This window comes from Amblyomma mixtum, chromosome 1, assembly GCF_055824585.1.
Source record: "Amblyomma mixtum isolate Tamu chromosome 1, ASM5582458v1, whole genome shotgun sequence".
Classification (NCBI taxonomy): domain Eukaryota; kingdom Metazoa; phylum Arthropoda; class Arachnida; order Ixodida; family Ixodidae; genus Amblyomma; species Amblyomma mixtum.
Window position 1 is genome coordinate 198,321,192 of NC_143012.1, and position 17,055 is coordinate 198,338,246.

At 45.1% G+C, this 17,055-nt stretch overlaps 1 protein-coding gene across 1 annotated transcript in view; it reads left to right on the forward strand.

The window, feature by feature from the left end:
• The window catches only part of LOC149370510 (MAM and LDL-receptor class A domain-containing protein 2-like), a 94,065-nt gene that overhangs the window by 40,842 nt on the left and 36,168 nt on the right, over window positions 1-17,055 (forward strand). Inside the window, exons 12-17 of the mRNA XM_089577884.1 lie at window positions 1,793-1,909; window positions 2,843-2,966; window positions 6,326-6,463; window positions 10,426-10,709; window positions 11,701-11,809; window positions 15,567-15,689. Coding sequence (XP_089434010.1) covers window positions 1,793-1,909; window positions 2,843-2,966; window positions 6,326-6,463; window positions 10,426-10,709; window positions 11,701-11,809; window positions 15,567-15,689 — 895 coding nt within the window. The remainder of the gene's footprint in view (window positions 1-1,792; window positions 1,910-2,842; window positions 2,967-6,325; window positions 6,464-10,425; window positions 10,710-11,700; window positions 11,810-15,566; window positions 15,690-17,055) is intronic.

Here is a 17,055-nt window from a genome sequence, read left to right on the forward strand (position 1 = left end):
ATCACGTGAGGCGCATTCGCGCGCCACAACTGTGCTGCTCTCAACCGTAGCTTGAGTGAACGAAATCAGCTGCTGGCAAGGCGCGACGACCTCAATGCGCCGGCAGGTCTATATGTCAACGGTGGTTGTGGCGCCCGCGCGAGCCAGTCTGCAAGAGTGACGGTGCAAGTTGCAGCGAACGTGCTTATTTTCTTTGGCCCCTCAGTGGCGAATAAAACTCGTCGCATTTATGTTTGTAACCTTTGCCCATTTCATAGCTCACAATGCCCGGTGCGTTCACTGCAACTTGCACCGTCACGCTTGCGGACTGGCTCACGCAGGCGCCGAAACCACCGTCGACATATCAGCCTGCCGGGGCAATGAGGTCGTCGCGCCTTGCCAGCAGTTGATTTTGTTCACTCAAGCCACGGTTTAGAGCAGCACAATCGTGGCGCGCGAATGCGCTAGTCACGTGATTTTTTTTTGTATTTCGCGGGCTTTCTTTGGAGGCCGGAAAAAAGATACACGTGAGGCTTTCTTTATCGCAAATAAATGAAATGGGGGTTTGTGAAGGCGCTCTCCAACTTCGCTATTCACATTTGCTGTCTAAAGTCAAGATTTACGCGTTTAGAAAAATGGTCTTATTTGCTAATTAATTAATTGCAAAACAAAAAATTGCCTAAGATGCGCAAGCCGGTTTGTAGGTGTATGTAAATGGTTTCCCTGCCCTACCTCAAATATTTTATTTTTTCACCCTTGGCTAAAGTTAGTGTGGACACTCAGTATACATCCACCAAGCAGCTAGTGCCAGTCAACTATTCAGTGTTCAGAGAAAAACTGCAGAGAAGAAAGGGAATACCGTAATAAGGGTGTCATTACTCACTGGCATTTATTCAAGCGCAGCCATACTGCTACATAATAAAGCTATACAGCTTTATCTTCCATAGCGCAGCAAGAACTCATGGGACAAACACATGCGCTAACTTCCACTAAGGCTTTATTTGGTGCACACAGAATTTATTGTTTGTCCCCTGAGTTCTTGCTGCGCTATGTAACATAACGCAGAGCCACTAGCCCGAGCCATCGCGTTGTTAAGCTATATAGCTTTCACAGAAACTTCGTAGTTGAAAAAAAATCCATCCTGGCCTGGGGTTCGAACCCAGGTCCACCGCTTCCCCGGAGCAGTCATCTACCAACTGAGCTATCCTGGACGGCGAGCATATGGTAGGGCGAGATCGAATTGATCATAACTCGAAGTGGAAACAATGTGCTGGTCAAATGTTTGGGGAATATTTAAGGTGGAGTGGATTTTTTTCCGTCAACTAAAAAGTTTCTGCGGTAGTTATACATTTTTCCTTTGCAGCCGTATGGCTGCCCCGGTGTGGTTGCCACTGAGCAATTTATCCCTTATTACAAATCTACTCCGCCTTGGGGAATTCCCCCTAGACATTTGACAAAAGGAAATACAGTGTTTTTGACTTAATTGTTTTCTATAACGCTGATAATAGGCTGGTAATGATAATGCCGATATTGTGTTATTTTTCATTTGGTGCTACCTGGGCACCAAGAGCTGATGACAGGAAAACTTATCAGGGCCAGATGAAGAACAAAATATGTGGGCTAGCTTGGTAACAATGGCTGAATATAAGACACATACGAAACTTGGCAACAACAATGGTGAAAACATTCGGTTTGGATAGTGAGCGACGTGCTTCGGAACATGGAGCGCTTTACTGGCAGCTTGCGCACGTAATTCTAAACATCGCGTCACACGAATTTCATTTTATGCTCTGGTTTCTTTTTGCATACCCAGGTGCTGACAGCAGATCCAATGCGGCCGTCCCGCAGTGATGTTCGGCTGTGGACGGTGCGGGGAGGTGGCCAAGTCTCTTGGGTGATGGGTCGTGTTGCAGCTCCTGTTGACACTAGGGTAAACAAAATACATCAACCAAGCTTAAGTGAAATGGTGGCAGATGACCGACCTAATAATGGTTTCGTGGGTGCTCATGTTTCGTTTGTGATGCGTAGCTAATTTCCCCGTGCTTTAAAGCGCGACAGGCGAGGGACTATTGAATCACAGATATTTTATGGCTTGCCCTATCAAAAAGAAATATCAGGATATATTATCCTGGGAGCCCGAAGTGCATCAAGGATACGTTTTGCAGAATTCAGACACATAAATTAGATCAATTTTTCTCAGACTAGTGCAACTGCATCCAGTGCGGCTTTGCTTTGTTGAGAGAAAAACCCAACTGCTGCAGTAGCTGAGGCATAGAATTTAATCCCATTCAAGAATTTTCGCATTTGAAATCGATTCTTGTTTAAAATGGCAGCATCGTTAAGCAAGCAATCTTGGGATTCTTCTCAGTAGATTCGTATTCAGTGCTTGGCGAAAGATAGCACAGATTTGCAGTGCCAGAAATAATTTTCTGTTATACGTTCCGACTAAATTCTCCTGCATGGGCACGCGCTAAGGATTGATTCTGTCGGAATGACAGTTTCCACCAGCTAGCAAGAGCGCCGATCGCACGACGCTCATATTACTCCTTGACCCCATTGTCACTCTCATTATCGAAATAAGCGAGTAGAGGGTAGCACTATCTTAATATTTGATGCGCTACTGCCAAACATTACTTTAAAACTTTCATGAGTACCCACTGAATGTTCTTTCGCTTCCGATGCTTATTATTTTTAAATATAAATATGCGGGAAAGCTTTGAAATGTGGAGCTTAACTGATTATGTGTAGTGAACACAGATCGCTACTTAAGCTTCCCTGATTACAATTATTCTGATCTCACTGCATGTACACTGGTGTCGGAAAAATAACTCTTCGCTTTTCTATGTTGTGTTCCCTCTTGAAGCCCATTTTTCGTGGAATAGTTGGATCAGCGTCAAAGCCAGCCTATATTGCCCTTGATGACGTCAACGTTTCGGAGAACGAGTGGTGCAACACCCTTCCTCGTGGCGCCGATGCCTTGGACGTAGGTGAGCTCTACTAGGGCGGTTTTGCTTTGTCAGCAACTTGAGCTGGCCATTTATCTGAACTCCGATTGGTTGGTGGTGCGGTAAACGTAGCAGGCTACTGCAGGGCGGAAGGATGAGGTTAAGTCGTTTTGGGGTAGAGTGGGGCCAGGGCTGACTCCGGAGGGGGTTAATCGGGGAGAAATGGCAGATGCAGTTGTCCTGCAGTGGGCGCAACCGGAGTAATAATGACAATTAATTAATATTTATTCTTTATGTAGAGATTACGTGCTACGCAGAGTGAACCGAATACTTCTAGGCCGGGATCAACAGTGGATGTGCTGCTGATCACGAGCCGTCCGGGGACATACGAAGAGGGACTTACGGGCCTTCTGGGGTTATGCGGACAGGGAAGCGAACGCTCTCTAGAAAAAACCGTCAACGGTCGGACGTGCCCAGAAGGGGTCTCATGTGTCTTATGCCTCAGAGATTGTGTTTGGGCTGCATGTGAACACGGCAATTTTCTTTTACAGCGCAGCCTTCTTTTTGGAACCACGCGCTATATTTCTGTCTTGTAAAGGTACAATTCCTTCATTCCATCACACAGCTCATCAGGGGCACACACGAATCATTATTGCCATGAGAAAGCGTGCAAGGTACTAACTGCAAAGAATAAAAAGCTCCCGTTTTTTCCTCGCGTACAATACCCAGTTGACTGATTATCAGTTCCTGTTCCTGTAAACGAGAAGGTCGCTCGTGCTGAGAGTCTCAATACACATGCACACTGCTTTGAATGTATTTAGAGGTATATTGCTGATTTCTATTTGGCTAGTTGAACACATATTTTCCTAATCTTTATCTTCTGCGGTATCCCCAACAGCAAGCACTTTCCCTGGGTCCTTTAACGAGCTCCTTCAGACACCAGGATAATTCCCAAAGCGAGCTTAAGGAGACTTTTTCAATCTCCTGATTTGAAAGCACCCTTCGGCGATAATCAGGTTCCGAAAATGTAATAGGTTTTTCAGTTCTGGATTTCGAAAAGTGAAATTTATTCGGAGAGTTAGCGTAGAATTCACTGGCTGTACGTCAAAATCTTCTGTAAAATGGTTTGCTACAGCCCCAGCGTCTGCTCTAAGGTTTGTCGGTAATGCAATATTAGGGAGTTTTAAATAGGTTTCCCCAAACATTGGGGTCCCCCAAGTTGCTGGGATGGTTGAAACGCGCATGCGCGGAACGTAAGGCACGCCTTGAGTCTTGGGCTATCGTTAGCGATGAACGCTATTTTGCTAAAATAGCGTGCGCCCCAACGCTGCTCTATACATTCAGGCAACATGACGGCACCCGTCGAAGCGGGGCCTCGCTTCACCACCGATTCTTCGCTGCCGCTACACTGCGCCTCACGTTCACGACAAACGAGAGGCGCACAAAGCTTTCGCTTTGCCTAAACTTGCCCGAGCAACAAAATTTTAGCAGTAAAACTCGCCAAAATTTCACATCGCTTCCGTGTTTACAGAGATGATAGGCTTGGAGAGTACGAGCCATCTGATGTTAGAAATCGAGGGAGGTTAAAACCACTGATCTCCACTTCAAACAGGTATTTTGGTCCAAAAAGGGGTCACAAAGAATCGGCACTCCATCACATTGGTTCCTTATTTATGCAGTAATTTTTATTCGCACGGATGTGGACAAAGTATAAAATACTTATATTTGGGAGAGTTGTCAATGCGTGTTCTGCCCGAAATGGCGCTGCACGTGACAAAGAAGGCAAGAAAATATTAAAAGCATCCCTTCTTGGTACCGTTTGTTTCGGTTATTTGATGTGAATTTAGTGCCGGAGAAAAGTAACCAGATATATGCAGAAAAAATTATCATTTGTTTATTTTTATTTTTTAGCATTTCTATTCTTGGCCGCAGTGATGCTGCAGTCAGCGAACCCAACTAACTGAGCCGCTGGGTAGAGAAAACCTCCATTCTCTAGTTGTTTGAGGCCCCTAGGAGATGGGACCCCCTTATCTAAAGCTCTGTATTCGTTACCGCCGCATTGCACAAGTTTTCAGCTACACGGCACAAAATCTCGTTTTTAGCTCTCAAACATGCTTAAGGATGTAGCACTCCCTTGCTTCGTGAAGACAGATAAATTGTTAATCTTTGCAGCATTCAAAATGACGTTGGTAGTAATGAAAGGGGATGCCTTTTTGGAAAACGAAACTTCTCGAAGTCATTGGACAAGTTAACCTTAAAATGCTTTTTAAAGCATCGGAAACATGGCGGACCTTCTTAAAGGCTTATGGCGGCGTGTCTATTCGCAGCATAATGCTCATTGTACACAGTGGCGTTCAAAATTTCCCATTAGTTTACCTTCCACAAATAGACATGGCGTGCATGGCGTGTACTCTTCTTCTGTCCCGTTTCTACGCACAGTTTTTTTTTTCATGATGGTTTAGTCAGCAAGTGCACAGGGGACTGAAGCAAGGTGGCCGGGCCGCCATCATTAACAAAACTTTAATTTCTTGATGACCAGGTGTGACGATCACACTGGCGCCGAAGGTCATGAGTCATGCGTATTCCTTCCTTCCAAGCTCCCATTGCCCAATTTGGACGTGGATTGGCCCTGGATTCCTTGCCCCAACGGGCCGTGAGCTCCTCGTCTATTAGGCAGTTCAAACCCGCCGCGGCGGCTCAGTGGTTACGGGGCTCGGCTGCTGACCCGAAAGACAGGAGTTCGATCCCGGCCGCGGCGGCTGAATTTCGATGAAGGCGAAATTCTAGAGGCCCGTGTAATGTGCGATGTCACTACACATTAAAGAAGCCCAGGTGGTCGAAATTTCCGGAGCCCTTCACTACGGCGTCCCTCATAGCCTGGGTCGCTTTGGGACGTTAACCCCCCCCCCCCCCCCCCCCCAAACCAAACCAACCTATTAAGCAGTTCTTCCTGGACGACATCACTCCTTCTTCGGTTACATTCTGTTTATTGGATATTAGTACATCAGTATAGGGCTATGCGCATGCTATTTTGATTATTTGCGCCGTTATTAGTTTCCTTAGTAGACTGATGCAGTGCTTATGTGCGAAAATGCAATGTTGAGCTCCGCCATCAGCGAAGTATGCTAGGACCAACGCAGTGTCGCCTCAAATTTTAAGTTTTTATTCTTTGCACTCGCCAGTTAGACTACTGGGTTAAACAAGCATGGTTCTATTTGAGAATGCATGTTGCCTGGTTTGAACATCCGTTTAATTAGGTGATTCAGGTTGAGGAAATACCGCCAGACCACTGTAATGATAACCTCACCTGTACATAAACACCAGCGTCACGTATGCTGAGCTTGCATCAGAAATACTGTTTCGTATGCTTCACCCGCTTTCTTTCTCTTTACCCGTTCTAGGTGAATTGCTTAGCTGTCAGTTCGACAAAGGGGACCTCTGCCACTGGACCTCTGAGGGTGGGCCATCGGGAGGTTGGACACTGGGGCCGCCTATGGATTTGACATTGGGCCCTTTGCAGCCGCCGCATGGCACTGAAGGTTCGATTCCTCAACGTTTTGTGAAGCTCGTCATTTGTTCCTGTATCTATGTGAAACTTCCAGGAGAGTTCTTTCTGGCAATATAAGACTACTGTTTACCATGCAGCAAGAAAAGTGAGCACTATTCCAGGACGGCACAGTGTTATGTGGATGTTCTTCTAAGGAAGGTTGCTTGGATGGAATAGCTACACCTGGCGCACATGTTACCGTGGATCACACTGGGTAGAAACTTTTTTGAGAATGAAAATAGGACTTCTCGGCAGGTAAACTGCAACTGCGCGAGTTGTTCAACCGGGTAATAAACGAGATCACAAGCGCATGCAAGCAGTCGCTTCTGAGTGGCATGCGGGCTGTTTGAAATGAATTACATGCCCACCACCTCGTACCGCAACCCCCCCTTTATTTCAAAGGTAGATTTCCCAATGCCAAAAAGATGTTAAAATAATTCGCTGACAACATCCCAAAGCGGCGATTCAAGCAATATCTCACGTTAGTAATGGCAATGGCATAATTTAGTGTACTCATGCCACTCCCTGTGTCCAATTTCGACATTATGATGAATAGTGTCCAGAAGTTTGACACAAAATGCGCTATATTTCCTGCTTGTTGCACGCATAAATCACATTATTGCAAAATGCAAATAGTGACTAAGACAAGTCAACCTACAGACACGTGGCCGAAGCAGTGCAAGTGGAAAAAGAGTAGCAATGAGAAATAATTTTGACTGTACGCAGTCGCTTGAGTTTTTGCTTCGTACCACCACTATACGCTTTGCTACTTTTGAGAACCGAGTATTGAGGAGTAGACGCAATGCGTGAAAAGAATGGGTCCGTCGCGCATTTTTGCAGAAATATGTACATTTTACGCCTACCTGCTAAACGGCGGAGTTGTGAGCGTTATTAGTCACCACGATAAATTCCTGTCAGAGAGGTGGAATCCCTCAGCTCGAGATTCTCTCGGCAGCGCACTTCACGCTTACAGGCAGTAAGCTGCGTTTGCCGACCATTATACATGCACCACTTCAAAGGGAGGGAAAAGAGATGCAGGACACCTGCATGGACCATTTGTAATGCAACAAGGCTCCAAAGAGATAATATGCAAGCTCGCCGTGAGACCAGTGGCTTTGTCGTTCGGCTGGTGATCTCGAGGTTGCTGTTGCGATTCCGTTTACGGCGGCTGCATTTTGATCAAGGCGAAATGCACAAACACTTGACTGTGCGATATGAGTGCACGTTAAATCACCCCAGATGGTCTAACCTAATCTAGAGCCCCTCCCTACGGTGACACGCCTGGCCCATGCGTCGCTTAGGGACGTTGAAGTCCACAATTTACAAGTTTTGCTTGTATCAAAGTCTACTTGTTATGAACACTTTGTGCAAGAGAATGGGAACCACGCATGTTGAACTTTGCTCAGAACAAACTCTCGTTGGCTTGCGGCGCAGCCCCTCAATGAATGCCTGCAGGTACTTTCAAACAGCTTGTTATATGTGCCTTCGCCGTGCAGCCTTAAGCAAAAAGGGTAACTGCGAAAGAAACTCAGCCGAGTGGGCTCTGGGGATAGTGGTTTACAAATTGTGTGAAGTCGAATTTCAACCCTGTGCACAAACCATGCGCCTAGACCACACTAGTGACCAGAAGATGTCATCCCTTCTCTGAAGCTCGTGTAAGGGCTCGTGCGTATAGCGTATTTCTTGTGACCAGCATGATTGGTTCCTTCATTAGTATATTTGTGCCCTTGGATGACGTCTCTCGTAACTGGTACCTAGAGGGCTTGCGAACTGAGCAGTGATTACCGTCACAACCACTCTTGAAGTTTTTAGAGGATACTGGCCTTTTTGAACAGTGGTATAGACGCAATCGCTTAAATCAGTGACTCAGTAGAAGCAATTTCCGACGGAACACTATAAGGCTAACCCACCTGTACATTTAAACCACCATTGCTACGAAAACAAGCGTCATGACAGAGCGCGCGGACGACGTAAGGTTGTGCATATGGAGCGTTGCAAGTGCAAAGTACAGCCTTCACGGAAAACATTACTGCACATCGGCTAGTGTTTTAAACTACCTAGTACAGTAGCGGCTTTGAAATTCGAAGTTTCTGGTGCACTGAGGAGGCTAGTTCTTTTGAACTTTGTTTGTAACAGCGCCGTTTGCAACGGTTTGTAAGCCCGCCGATTCCAGACTAACCACACCTATGGACCCACACGCTAGTGAGGTGGGGTTGGATATCTTTGTTAAAGGGACTATGCAAAAAAACTAATTGAGGCTACGTAAAGCAGACGAGAGATAGGCATTCCATCACTCGTCACCACAGCGCAAGAATTTTTGAGCCAGCATAAATAACAACAAGGGAATAGACGATTAAAAAATATGCTCCTCCTCTTCCCCCTCAACTCGTACATGCGGGGCACCAGAAAAAACGAAGAAAACAGCTCTGAGACTGGGCTCCGCCCATTCGCGCCCAACGTCATTCGCTGACGTTCGGTTGGCAACTTCCGGTTGTCGCACCCAGCACCTCAGCAGGAGCGTCTGCAGCGTCTCTCCGGTCTCTATTCGCCTTCCTGGATTATCGCGAGTGGCTCCCGAACTCCCGACAGAAAGACGCGGCCGAGGCAAATAGAAACCATATGCGCGAAGGCAATGCCTAGCTGGCTTGCGCTTGCCAGAGGGGGTCGCGCGCCGGCAGGAACAGACGATTGTCACGGCTACCGGAAGTTTGCCCGTGATGTTGTGGCTGCCGTGGCTTCAGCGAATGATAGCGTGTGGTAGCCTGGCGACGTCACGGGACTAGTGACGTCTATTTTCACGATTTTAGTTTCAAAATCAGTCACTACGAGGACACCAATCGGCCCACGAATTAAAAAAAAACAGTTTTTAAAAATTCGCAATTAATTACAGCTTAGTTCGGAACACTCATACTTGGTGTGGATGCTTCTTAGCATCATTTCTAAGCATCGAAAACATTTATAAGCGACCTTTAATTCGTTGCATAGTCCCTTTAAAATATACAAAACCACCGGAGATGCTTGTTACACAAGATGACTGGCCCACATTGCAAGTGAACTTGGATATTGAAATATGACACGAAAGGCATTAGCAGATTTTCTCCAGATTTTGCTGTCGGCTTTACTGTCGTGAAAAAAAAACAAAGGGCAGAGAACGTCTGTGAGAAATTCTGAGTTTCCTGGGCAGTACGGCGGAGTGACCGTCTATAGACCATAACGCTCGCGTTGAGGCTGCGTGGGGCCTTTTGGTCACAGCTTTCAATGAAAGCCAGCAACCATACCGTTGTAGTATCAATAGTATGATTATCGCTGCGTAATGCAGAATGCTTGCTTGACAGGAACAGAGTATATCGTTGCACTCATGCTTATCCTGCCACTGTAATGTTCACGTTGAGTCAGGTTTTTTCACAGGCTATTTGGTTCATGATCTTGGAAGTAAGTGCGAGCTTTATGTGTTCGTTTACAAAGCATGCACTTACGCGAAATATCTTGTTTGCGCCTTTGAAGGTACTCCGAGGGAACCTGTAGATAATCCTTGGTAATAATAAAAATTTATTCTATGCCTCTTTATGCCTACTTTGATGTCTGTTAGGGAACAAAAGCGCACTGGCTATCGATGAAATTGAATTTCAAAGAAAGACTATTTTTACCTTCCACTCTGCCCGATATTGTGGCATATAGAACTAAAAGAACTCCGTGAGCATCCCTTGGATGTGAATGCCGGAGTAACATGGCCCCAGGGATTCACCCACAAAAACTATCTGAATTTGCTTGCTAAATGGGACGATGGCAGCGGTTTCTCGATTTGATTGTTGATATTTTCAAGCATCTAAGAAGCTTCGTGTTCATTATGGATATCATATTTTCCTCCAGAGCACGCTAATCTATCGACACAGGCTACCTCAGGTTGGTCCTCATTGCCCCTTTAACACAAAAAAGTTCTTGATTCCCGTGCAGGTGGCATGATCTACATCAACGGATCTGCCCTTATGAAGAACGGTGGGTCTCTGCGGCTCTCTTCCCCCAGAATTGGCCGGCAAGCAGTCGCTTGCTTCTCGGTCTGGTTCCACATGTTCGGCGCTCGAGGAGTGCACATGGAACTCAGCATTAATAAATCAGATTCCGCTGAGGGCTGGAGCTGGCATTTGTACCCGCTGTTGGAGCGCGAGGGCCGCACAGCGACAGACAGATGGTACAACGTACGCCGGACAGTGAGCAGCCTCCACGGTCGACATCATGAGGTACTCCAGATTCCCTCATATTTTAGTGCATTCGATCTACTGCATGCCTGCTATCTGTATGACACGTAAGTCATCCTCTATATTTGCAGTACGCGAAGCGTTTATGAATATTAGTGCTTTCGACTAGAAGTTTAACGTAATGTTTTATCGGGATGCCGAACATGCGATTGTTTATGAAGTGCTGACGCCCAAAGGGCACTGGTCAACCTTGGGAACCTATCGTCATCTACACGTTCCGTACAGAGTGTGATGAGGACAATGCCAAGTATATAGAGCAACAAAGCCAACCTCGCACAACAACAAAAAATAAAGGAACATGAAAGTTGCATTTTGTACGGTTCGTACCAACGTGCTACCAACGTTCAGCACAGATAACTGCGCCAAGCCGTAGCTGGGCATGTAACTAGTGCAGTCAGTGAACTTTTTCATTCCACCATGCACGCGTATTTAAAATCTGCGCCGATATTGTGGCACCTAGATTTCATTTTTTGTATCCATCTAGAATCGCGTGTGAGCTTGAGCATTCTACTGCGCAATAGTAATAAGGCCGTTAAAATTTCAAAACCTGGCGGCGCTGCTTCCAATTTTTTTTTGTCGCTTAGTACTCAGTCAAGAGGCTAATCACTACTTGGCCACACAGGTCAAAAGTGGTTCTTTTTGTACGTAGGATGACAGTTTTCTCTAATGCTTCTCGAAATTAAGGGCAGAATATCCCGTTAACAGTAGTCGAGAGAAGTGTTAATTTGAGAATTATATTCCGTGTCATCCTCGAATGAGCTAACGCCATGACTACGCTTACGGCTGTCTTGATATGCAAGGGCTGGTTATTGAATCCGAACCAAAAGATGCTTCACGGTCTGCATGTTTGAGCGGCGTATTGATTGAAAGGTGACATTAATGACTGTAAGCGTGACCAGTGACTAAATTTTCACCTTGATATCCGAAAAAAAGCACATCGCATCATTAAGACAATGTTTGCATCTCGGTGCAGCTCGTATTTGATCTGAAGATCACCGACGAAAGTCAAGACGCAGCGGTAGTGGCCCTGGGGCCACTAGATTTCAGTCTTGGTGCGTGCGACGTGCTGACAGATGCGAAAAGTAAGTGGAACCACATTCTTTTTTTTCCAGCATGTTGGCTGATATTGGCTTGATCGACATTCTTCTTGGATGGCTGTTAAAGACATAACCCATGACGGCCGCGGAAACCAATGTGCAAACGAATATTTTTGCTTTTTTTAAAAGCAAAAAGGAAGTAAATCATAAAAGGTTTCCAGATGTAAATGAGGAGTGTGTTTACAAGTTTTCGCATCAGAACTGAAAGCCTGGACTTAGACCTTGAAGCCTATAAGAGACAAACTGCTTAAGAATCGTCGATACGCTCGTATTCGGCGCCAAAACTAAGCCAGGTGCCAGTCAACTCTTTCGCGTACAGAGCGAAAAATGAGCGTTTTTTGCAGGTTCTGTTTAATATTTTTATATAAATTTGTGCACCAATTGCAGTAATATTAATCCGGTAAAAATCAAATATGTGTATTCTGTTACACAATACATCTTTTAAGGGTGAATATTAGTTATATCGCCAATTCGAGGTCTTACGCAAATTTTGACAGACACTCTGAACGCGATGCTTATGACTTGAAACAAAATTAAGCTATTCTTAAACTGCAAAATGTTCTCGGCGCTAATTTCTATAATTGCTGAAAGTTTCATTTTGCTGACATAATAATAGTGATATCTGTAAAATACTTTTACTGGCCGTATAGCGATATTTTGGGCGGGTTAAAAAATTTTGTTTCTCCAGAAATTTAATTTGGAAGCACTAAATACATCGACACACCTACCACAGCTATGCTTCTGAAAGTTGAAGATTCGAATGAATACGGAATTGTCATAGAAAGTAAAATTACTTGTATGAGTAAGTAATGAACATGACAGCTAGTGATAGAATCATAGGAAAATGTCTGAACAAAAAAAAAATCAGATATATTTAATAGACAAAGCCTTTATACCTCAAGTGAGTTACGGTTACGCATCAAAATAGAATATTAGATGGAAGAAAATCTTAACTGTGAGCCAAGGGTCCCGTGCATGTCTGGAAAATTCAGTGCGAAAGAGACAACGATGAAAGCGAGAGCCCGCACAGTTATCAAAATACACCATTCCTTGTACATGGGTGCGTTTGTATCCGCTATGCTGCATACCCTGGCCAGTCCCCCGCAGTGGGTATGTGCCATGAAGCCTGAAGACATGATCATCATCATCATCAACAGCGCTCGCGTACCACTGATCGAAAAAAGATCCGTAAAGAGAGAGCGATAAAAGCTCCTTAATTGAAAAACAGAGAATTTAGTCGCTGTTTAAATCCACTGACTTGCTACTCTGCGTGAGGAAGGAATTCGGAGCGAGAAACGGGAGGACAATGTTCATTGCATATATGAATGCGCTGTGTGATTTGAGTGCACGTCAAAGAACCCAAGGTGGTCGAAATTTCCGGAGCCCTTAACTACGGCGTCTCTCATAGCCTCAGTCGCTTTAGACGTTAAAGCCCCATAAACCGAACCCATAAACGAAACCAATATATGAATGGGCCGTGGGAGTGCTGAACGGATGGATTAGAATATATCTAGAGCACCAGCGCAATCTAAATAATCAAATAAAAAGTTCATGCAGCGTCTCTGCTGCCTGTGGCAAGCTAAGGGTCTTAATACACAGTCCAGTGTTAGAGGAGCTTGAATGAATGTTTATAATGGGCCCGCCCGCTCCTTAGCGTAGGCTGAGCATTCTAACAAATTATTATCCACAGTTTCTATTAAGCCGCAGTTATCGCAGTACGGGCTGTTCGTGTGACCTAAACGGAACTGTAAGGGACCTTTACGGTTGTAAGAAGCACACAAACGTTCATCATGCACACAAGAGCACTATACTGCGTCGTGAACAATAACCTGAAAATAAGGAAGCCAGAAAACATGCTGACTTCACTAAAGTACAAATGCAGTCGTAGAAGCTCCACGGTGCTCCCTACACAAATCATGCATGAAATCACTTGCGTAATATGCGATCTCTTTTATAAGTCATTGCCTTTAGGATAAGGTCACTTCCTCAGAATGCGCATCAAAAGGTACTTATTCATAGTGACTGAATAATTTCGTATTTACATGACAAAAAGACAGACAAGTTTGGTTGATCCTGAAATATATTAGGTTTATCCTACTTGGTGCCCCACAGAGAGAGAGAGAAAGGAATTTTAATGAGAGGAGAAGGTGGAGAGGTCGGCCGGTGGTAACATGGCCCTGGCCTGCTACTCCACATTGGGGAAACAGAAGGGGAGGAAAGGGAAAGTGCGAATGAAGGTTGATGATGGCATAATACAATGAGTTTCGTGGGTGATGTCCACACACACACTGGCTGTCACTCGCATCGCGGTCAGTAGATGCACGCAAAACTTGGGTCTTCAACACACACATCGACACATGTCATTAACACATACTGGAGTAGGGACTCCATGAAAACCCAAATGTAAACCGTATAAACTTTGTGAACCATGTGGGCAGTGCACAGGCGGTCACAGACGGGCATCCAGGCCTGTTTCACAGAAAAACTTGAGCACGGCGTAAGTAGTCACCGAAAAGCGTCAACCATGGTTGCAGGATCTTTTTCTCATGCAGAAACAGCACGCTTTGAAGTGAAGGCGCCGTCATTTCTTCACCATGTAGACATGCCGCAAGTATCGGTCATATTACTGCTAGGATCCCGAATACTTAAAGAAGGTTGTAAAAAATATTGTTAGATTTTTTGTCCTGGGCTGGTTTTTCCGTGTCATTTCCGTCGCCCACATCTGAGTATCAGATATAATCATGACACTCAATGCTACCGGCGGCATAAAAAGTTTACGTAGACGCAACGAAATTAAGAACCCGAGATTGCTTGAAAAAGTTCCGGGGTGGATGAGAATATGCCATTGTCGCTAACGAAAGTCACACTCATCATCACTCTTTGGAGGCGCGCTAAAATCCGTCAGCGCTTGGCCTCGATCCTAAGTGCTCTCAGATGAAGGCTAGAAATCTTAGTTTAGTTGACGGGAATTTAACGTCTCAGAGTGACTCGGGCTATGATGGAGACCGTTTTGAAGGTCTTCGGAAATTGTGACCACCTGGGGTTCTTTAACGTGCACTGACATCGCACAGTACACGAGCCTCTATCATTTCGCCTCCATAGAAATTTGACCAGCGCGGCAGGGACTGAACCCGCGTCTTTCGGGTCGGCAGCCCGGCGCCTTAACCACTGAGCCATCTCGACGGAAGTACTAAAACCTTAGCATGCAAGTTTCGTGTTAGAAATCTGAACGTGCATTTGCTGTGTTGAAATAGCACCTGTTGTTAGTGTGCCACCGCTATCCCCTTCCTAATATATACGGCAAGGAAAGAGCTATTATGATGGCTTCAGCATTGGCGCATTTTACTGGTAAGTGTCAGGAGGAGAATTCAAAATGTTCTAAATTATAGTCAAAGAATGAGACTTGCTAATACAGCAGAATAACAAACTTTGGCAAATACATCAAGGCCTGATAGGATTGAAACACGAGCTCACCAATTTCTCGGGCAGATCAGCACGACGAACCTTATTTAGGCTCGGATATACAATAACCTCCTTGTAGTGAATTAGGCATATAGAACGGCTGTAAGATCGTGTCTCTCTGCTACGTGATACAATTTTACAGGCATAGTGCTGAAAACAGTTTTCTAAAGCGGTGACATCGTGAAACGAAGGAGGCATATTGATGGAACCTAAATGTTGTCAGTGTGCACGTTATTCATTTTAATTCTTTGATAAAGATGATCTGATCAATCCTGCGCAGGCTACTGCGACTTTGAGGTTGACCTGTGCGGCTGGGTGGCCAGCAAGGGCTGGAGTGTGAAAACGATGCGCTATTTCTTCTTCGACCGGGATCCACATTTACATTCCGGTCCTGTCACTTCGGGTAAGTGAACCTATTGAAATGTATTTCGTTGCTGGCATGCCGATGCACCCTTTGCATCGGCATGCACCCTTTATGTCACTCTAGTAACATAAAGTCACTAGTAGGCGCAGAACACAAATGATATAAAGCAAGACAGGTTTGTGAAAGTGCCTCAGTATTTGTTTCATAACCATGCAAGACAAAAATGAGTGGAAGTTATGCGTACAGTGCACACTGAAAAACAGAAGGGATTGGAAGCAACACATAATTGCTGTCTAACCCCATTTCATTAGGCATTCCAACAACAGCTGGGGAGAGCTCTGTCCCATTGATCAATGTTTCGATGGTTCTAGCACCATTGGTTGGATGCGCGGTTGACCTAAACGAGTCTGGCGGCAATAAGTGTAAAAAACTGCACGCGTTTGACACAAAGTTTGTTGCTTGTACCGTTAGCATTTCGCGTTCGGTCAGTACTAACTGTGTAGAGTTTTTAGAAAAAACTTATTCCGCGGCAATTCTTGCGCATGCTTTAGATAACAATGCGGTTATTTTTCGCATGCTTGCTTTGATTTTTGTTAGTCTTCAAAGTAAGTAGAGCCACAAAGGCTCTTTTTCATCATGCTGTAGACAGTAGTAAAATCTCCTATAATATTTTCGCGCGCGTGGAGAGAAAATAAAAAATGAAAAGAAACGCAAGGGAACACTTTTGCATGTTAAATCCATGAAAATAAATCAGAACGCGTTGCAGAGAACACACAGCAGTATGTTGAAATGAAGTTACCACCAAATGACCCTCTCTCTAAACCTTCTAAGTTGCTTTCAAACAACTAAGTACGCGTTTTCGATTTCAAAGGCTTTGTTACTAATCATTTGGTCAGCATGTGATACAAACAAGTATGAACTTACCGGTTGTTTAAAACTAAAGATTATCCCCAGCATATGGACTACACAAAAACAGATCCCATGCAACCAACACTGCTAGGCCGGTCGTTTACTGGTCTATCTTGAGGGCTACACTGAATAGGGTGTTCATTTCTGGGCTTCCGAAAAGGCAAGGCTTTTCGAGAATGCACATCATATTAACGGGCGTTGTGACAAATTGGCGTATACGAGGTCTGTTAGAAAAGTATCCGACTTTATTCTTTTTGCGAACACCTGATGGATATGAAACAAGTGCGCTTACAGCAGCCGACCTTGAACCCTCGTGCGCATGCACGAATTTTTTCCCGCCTGCCGATAGCGTCAGTCGCTGGGAAGCAGCGTTTGAGTGAAGCAGTGCGCAGTGCTCTCGTCGGTTTTTTGTTGCAAGGAAAATGGCGGAGCGAGAGGAGCAGCGCTACTACCTCAAATTTTGCCAGAAACTTGGCGATAGCCAAGTGAAAACCAT